At 49.8% G+C, this 6,798-nt stretch overlaps 1 protein-coding gene across 1 annotated transcript; it reads right to left on the bottom strand.

Annotated features, from left to right (window-relative positions):
- Positions 1–5,541: 5,541 nt before the first annotated feature.
- Rgs9bp (regulator of G protein signaling 9 binding protein) lies at positions 5,542–6,717 on the bottom strand. Its single transcript, XM_075957872.1, has one exon. The coding sequence runs from the start codon at positions 6,453–6,455 to the stop codon at positions 5,742–5,744; it is 714 nt and encodes a 237-aa protein (XP_075813987.1). The 5' UTR covers positions 6,456–6,717; the 3' UTR covers positions 5,542–5,741.
- Between the last annotated feature and the right edge of the window lie 81 nt (positions 6,718–6,798).

Raw genomic sequence — 6,798 nt, 5'->3', positions numbered from 1 at the left:
GCCGCACACACGCCTTAGTATGTGTGCGCAGGTCAGAGAGTGGCTCTTGGTTGCTCATTCTCTCCTTCCAGCACGTGGGTTCCAGAACAGTGCTCCGGTTGTCAGGCTTGGCAGTGGGCTCCCTTACACCGAGTCACCTCACTAGCCTGACTTCTAATCTTTTTAAACATTTAAAATATTTTGTCGTTTTTAATTCCGTGTATGTATGTGTGTCTGTGTGCACACTGGTGTCCACAGAGGCCAGAGGTGTCTGATCCACCTGGAACTGGAGTTACAGGCCGTTGTGAGACACCTGGTGTGGGTGCTGAGACTCGAACTTGTGAGCTCTGGAAGAAGAGTACGTGCCCTTAACCCCTGAGCCGTCTCTCTAGTTATTTTTAGACAATAACCACCAAACCACAAGGTTACATTCAACGAGGATATACCTAAACCAAGCAGCAAAGCAAAAAGCCTCATACCAAAACAACCAACAAAATAAGCCTTATTCACGTTAGTGAGGCGATCTCCCGAACATCTGAAGCTCCACAGGGGCTTGCGGAGCTAACTGGTCAAGACCCTTATGCCACCAGTAGAGAATCCGAGGCATGGGGATATCAAATGACTTGAGGTACATGGACAGAGGCAGAATTCCCAGACCAGGGCAGGCGGTGGACCACGCCCCCCCCCCCCCCAGAGGCACATCCCAAGGGACACAGAGGTGAGCTTCCTCTACAACATTTTGCTCACCTGCTCCTCACACCCAGGAGCTCACCTCACAAAGCATCCACCATCGAACACTCTAAAGAGGGAGGGGCAGCTTCAAAATGCACCAGTGTGCACATGGGGGGTGGGAAGGCTGCAGCATTGCCAGGAACCTCGTGCAGATTAGACATCTCTTCTGCCAAAACCGTTTCCCAGTTCTTCAGCATCACGCATCCTTTACACACGCTAGGGAAACCACAGCGCGCGGGGTTCAACCCTACCCTAAATATTTTTCCTCGTGGCATTTCAAAGCATAAACTTTTATATTACATAAAATCATCCCACGGGTTGTGGTGGCCCACACTGGCAGTGGATTCTGAAGAGGCTAAGGCGGGAGGATCACCACTTCAAGGCCATCGTGGCTACACAGTTAAAGCAAGGTGTAGTGATGTGCCTTTAATCCGTGCACTCAGGAGGCAGAAGCAGGAGGATCTCTCTGAGTTCAAAGTCAGCCTGGTCCATGAGATCCAGGACATCCAGGACTACAATAGTGAGATCCTATCTTAGAAAAAATTATCTGGGTATTTTCTTCCTTCAATATGATTAAGGTAATCATTAATAGCTTACTGCTAGTTCAGAACGCATTCATTCCCTTGATAGGTTGACAGTCCCTTGACATCCCCAGTTTTCGCCTTTTAATATCAGCTAATACATTTTTGAGGGGCACAGAATTGAATCTTAAACATGCTAAGCAAGTTCTCTGGCTTAGGCGACAACCCAAGTCCCCTTTTCACTGTTTTTATAAAGATAGATAGATTTATGTATGTATGTATGTATGTATGTATGTATGTATGTATGTATACAGTATTCTACCTGCATACCAGAAGAGGGCACCAGATCTCACCATAGATGGTTGTGAGCCACCATGTGGTTGCTGGGAACTGAACTCAGGACCTCTGGAAGAGCAGCCAGTGCTCTTAACCTCTGAGCCATCTCCCCAGCCCCCCCTTTTCACTTTTTTATTTTGAGAGATAGAGTCTAAGTTGCCCAGGCTAGCCTTGAGCTCAGGTTAGCCTTGAACTCACACTGCAGCCCAAGCTAGTCTTGAACAGGTGGTCTTCCTGCTCCATTCTTTTTTTTAAAAAATATTTCTTTAGTATACAATATTCTGTCTGTGTGTATGCCTGCAGGCCAGAAGAGGGCACCAGACCCCATTACAGATGGTTGTGAGCCACCATGTGGTTGCTGGGAAATGAACTCAGGACCTCTGGAAGAGCAGGCAATGCTCTTAACCTCTGAGCCATCTCTCCAGCCCCTTCCTGCTCCATTCTTAAGTAGCAGGTCTGCACGAAACCCAGCTTAGCGGATGTATTTTGAATTTTTTTCCCATCAGTTTTATCAGGTATCAGATCAAACCAAATATCTATAGAAAATGGATGACTTCAACAGCAAAGTATGCATCAGCCAAAGCTCATCAATTACACGCAGAAACAAGAGTAGACATATTAGTTAGAAATGAGCCAGTTGTACAAGGCAGGAAGTGACGCTGTCCTGTAGCAGCTCCCTTACACAGCATCAAGTACCAAAGAATTCAGCTCATATTTAACATTTTGAAGCTCAGTGAGTTCCCTGGGCTCACGGGTCTGCTAGAGGAATGTTTCCTTAATTCAGCCTTTTCTTTTTGCAACATTTTATCGCAGGTTGCAGTGATCTGAGAACCCTCACAAACGACCCAGCTAATTATCCAAAGAATGGCCGAGTGGGTGGAAAGAGTGGCAATGGGAAATTTGTCTGCTCTGCTTTTAAAGCAGCGATTCTCAACCTGTGGGCCGCGACCCCATAGGGGTCACAATCAGATATACTGCATATCATATATTTACATTTCAATTCATAACAGCAGCAAAATTACAGTTATGAAGAAGCAACAAAATAATTATATGGTGGAGGAGTCACTACAACACGAGAAACTGTGTTAATGCGTCACAGCTTAAGAAGGTTAAGGACCACTATCTTAATGGCCTATTCAGTGCCAGATGGTGTATGTCTTCAATACTCTCTCCAGAACAATTTTGAGAAATGCATTGATATTTGTGTGTGTGCACAAACGCGCCTGCCATGTATGTGCGGGTGCCCAAGGAGGCCAGAAGAGGGCGCCAGATCCTCAGGAGCAGGAGTAACAGGTGCCGGAGAGCTGAACTGCAGCAAGTGCTCTTAACTGCCGAGCCATCTCTCTGGCCCCTATTTTTTTTTTAAATAAATAAACAAAACAAAACTCCCAATAAGAATAGAGTTACAACCTTGAAAATGTCAGGATGCCTTCACCAACTGTATTGTAGCAAGATTCCCTAATACCATGTCCCCAAATGCCTCCAAATTCTCTTCCCAGAGAGGTGATCTCTGGAGGTGACAGAGACTCCATGTTGTGTCGTGTGTAGGAGGCGGAGTTTAAAACTTTCTACGTTGTCTCTAAAGGCATCCTGGGCAAGCAGCAACAAAAAGGTTGAAAGTCGTACCTCGTCAGAGTTACCTAGCCCAGCCAGAGGAGGGCGTAGGAACTCTTACCAGTAATTGCTGTAAAGGGTTCGGTAGGCTTTAAGACCAGTGAATCTTTTAAAAGCACAACCAAACACTCCTGCAAACAGATTCCACAGCTTCCTCTTTGAGGCCTCAGAACCTGTGTGAAGAAAGGTCACGTGGCCGAGGGTAGGGGTGGGGCGCAGCACCTAGAACCATGAGCCCCTATTCGCTTGGGTGCATCAGTCTTCCAAGCTGACCTTGTAAAGGACTGCTATTTCCCTCCGCCTGATCCTCTTCCTCACTTAAAAAATTATCACCAGCCGGGCGGTGGTGGCGCACGCCTTTAATCCCAGCACTCGGGAGGCAGAGGCAGGTGGATCTCTGTGAGTTCGAGACCAGCCTGGTCTACAGAGCTATTTCCAGGACAGGCTCCAAAGCCACAGAGAAACCCTGTCTCGAAAAACCAAAAAAAAAAAAAATTATCACCATTATCATCATCATTTTGTACTGGGGGGGGGGTTGCACCCATGTATGTCTGTGCACCACCTGCATGCAGTTCCTCTGGAGGCCAAAAGAGGGCGTCTCCTTCTTTATAAGTAGAAAGCAGAAGCTGCTTGTGCCTTTTATGTAGATGATTCTGGTAGTTTGAGCCATGATCTCAAAATTCATGTCCCCAAATGCCTCCAAGAATTCAAGAATTTGGATTCTTTTAAAAGATTTAGTTTTAGGTGTGTGTGTGTGTGTATTGTGTGTGTGTGTATTGTGTGTGTGTGTTGTGTGTATTGTGTGTGTGTATTGTGTGTGTGTTGTGTGTGTATTGTGTGTGTATTGTGTGTGTGTATATTGTGTGTGTGTATTGTGTGTGTGTGTGTGAGGGCAAGAGCCTGAGAAAGTCAGAAGAAGGTGTCAGACCTCTCCTGGAGCTGGAGTTCCAGGCAGTTGTGAGCTGCTGGAGATGGGTGCTGGGAACAGAACGTCCATGTTATGCAAGAACAATATATACACTTTTCATTTTTTAATTGAGACAGGGTCTTTCTATATGGCCCTGGCTCTCCTAGAACTCACTCTGTAGACCAGGTTGGCCTCAAACTCACAGAGATTTGAGTGCCTCTGCCTCCAGGGTGCTGGGATTAAAGGCATGCACCATTGTGCCCGGCTATAATACAAACATCTGTTAAGCTATCTCTCTGGCCACAAGAATATAGATTTTAAAAGATGGATGCAGATCATATTTAGTAGCCTACACTGTGTACATGTAAAAGATCTCTATGCTTGACTCATTTGGCATATATGAGCTTGTGGCCAAGTTTCCTTTATACTAAAAACAAACAAACACAGCTTGGCTTTGGTACTAAAGTACTAATGTCATTCTTTCAGACAATGTAGGTGTGTGTGTATGTGTGTGTCTGTGTATGTGTGTATGTCGGTGTGTATGTATGTGTCTGCGCATGTGTGTATGTAGGTGTGTGTGTGTGTGTGTGTGTGTGTTTAAAGGTCTGTAAATTCCAAGCCAAAACTGTTACATTTTGAACTCAGCCGACCGGCTCAGCCTCTGAGTACTAATGAAGCCAGTATTGCCCTTTCCTGTAGCGTGGGGTCAGCCAGTTGCGCAGCTCTCCAGAAAACGCGTTCTCCTATTGGCTAGCAGGTAAATTCCGGGGATAGACAGGATTAAGGGCTTCAAAGAGGATTCCCCCAGCCTCCCTCAAAGGAGGGTCAAATACTGTGCTCTAATTCCGGAATAAAATAAGCCTCTGGGAAGGAGACCGTGCCTGTTTACATAGTGGTATGGCCCCTCCCAAAGCTGCGGCCAACTGTCCATCCCCGCCCCCCATCCAGGGACGGGTAGGGAGAAGTCTTTCCTTGAGGCAAGTGTTCAGGGGATCCAACCTCGACCGCCACATCGAGTTGTTGAAACAATCTTCTTTGGTTTCCTAAATGGAGTCACAACACCAAATCTGCCCTCGCTGCTGTTCCTGGTGTCTAACAGGCAATCTCCGCCAAGAAGTGCAATAGTGTACCATAGAGAAAGCACTTTGCATGGGCCGCTATCAGCACGCTCTCCCAAAGCTTAGGCCCCAAAGGGTTAAGGTAATAAAACCTACTTATCTATCTTATTGCAGTTTGCTTCTTGTCTAGGGACAAAACACCCCCTTTGCTACCCTTGATGCAACCCTACACTTTCCCAAATTGCCCTGTCTTATGCACTGTGGGAGCCAACTACTAGGGTGTGGGCACCAAACTTGGGACACACGTGTTAACCCATCAAGCTCAAAGGGATACGGGGTCACTGTGGACCGATTTCTATTAATAGAAGATAAAGCTCCTGCGGACGGTAATGCCCTGACAGCCCTGTGCAGTTAACTCCTCTTGGGCCAGTAAGTTAAAAAACAAAACATGTCTTGCCCAGGCAGAAGGTGCCCTTGAAAGGATCGTGTTCACACGCGCACACACCGGGGGTTCACTACCTCTCTTTAACAGGCCAGCCTTCACGCCCATACTCTGGAAGGAGAAGGGGGCAGCGGGCGGCCGTTGGGTGTCAGTCAGCTCAGCTTTGCCACACATAAGGCGAGTGCCACAGCCACCAGCAGCACGGCACTGAAAACGGTGGCGGCCAGGGCCTTGCTGGGGTCGCAGGGTCCCGCGCGTTCCTGTACCGAAATGCCACCAGCCGAGGACGCACCAGCACTGGCACCGGAGAGGAGTTCGGCGCCCGCTGCCTGCCGCGCCTGCACAGTCCAGCGGGGTACGTTGACTTTCATTTCCATGTCGTCGATCATCTTGCCCACTTGGAGGACTTCGCGCTCCAACTCAGGCAGGTCGGCGACGTCGAAGTCTCCCTCGGCCTCGTGTCGCAGGCTGCGTGCGCTTAGGGCGCGCGCGGCCACTGCAGAGGAGCCGCCAGCCACCCCAGTGCGCACGAGTGGCCGACGCGGCGCGTGCAGCGGGAAGGCTGCTCCCAGCGTCAGTGAGCGCTGCATGTCGGCCTCGAGCAGGTCCAGGCAGCCCGAAAAGGCCACCCAGAGCCGCTCGAACTCCGCGCGCTCCTCGGTCGCCAAGCCCCGGTCACGCAGCGCGACGGTCAACCGGGCGCCTGTTGCCACGGCCAGCTCGCGCGCCTTCTGGCGGGTCTTCTGCAGCTCCTCGCGCAGGTCCTGTGTGTCCGCGGAGCCGCCCACAGTCAGCACCAAGTGATGATAGCACGCTGTGGTCTTATTAAGCGCGTCCAGCAGCGCCTTGCACTCCTCTCTGGCCATGGCGCTGCCCTCGGGCGGCGGTGCCCCACTGGCACTCTTCAGCGTCGCAGATCGCCTCCAGCCCTGATGAAAGCCTTGGGCTGGGGGGACCGAATACTGCTCATGGCCTTGCCGCCGTTCTAAATGGAGCTCTCTGGGGATCCTTGACGTGCGCCTTCGACGTCCCCGCGTGCAGAGGGAGTCCGGTTAGCTGCCTACTATCCTCTCTTCCATTGTTCCCAGATGCGCTCCGGGTCACTCGCAGTGTCTCTGCACGACTTTCTCCTTCACGGGAGCTACCTGAGAAGCCCAGGGTGCAGACCCCATCCTTGGTCGACCCCACGTCTCCAGGCTGAGCGGTGCG

The sequence above is a fragment of the Microtus pennsylvanicus genome, chromosome 1 (assembly GCF_037038515.1).
Source record: "Microtus pennsylvanicus isolate mMicPen1 chromosome 1, mMicPen1.hap1, whole genome shotgun sequence".
Taxonomy (NCBI): Eukaryota; Metazoa; Chordata; class Mammalia; order Rodentia; family Cricetidae; genus Microtus; species Microtus pennsylvanicus.
This window is presented reverse-complemented; position numbering and strand designations above follow the sequence as displayed.

What these genes read in the sequence shown, in the direction of transcription:
- Rgs9bp (XM_075957872.1), bottom strand. Translation starts at nt 6,455, where the DNA reads ATGGCCAGAGAGGAGTGCAAGGCGCTGCTGGACGCGCTTAATAAGACC.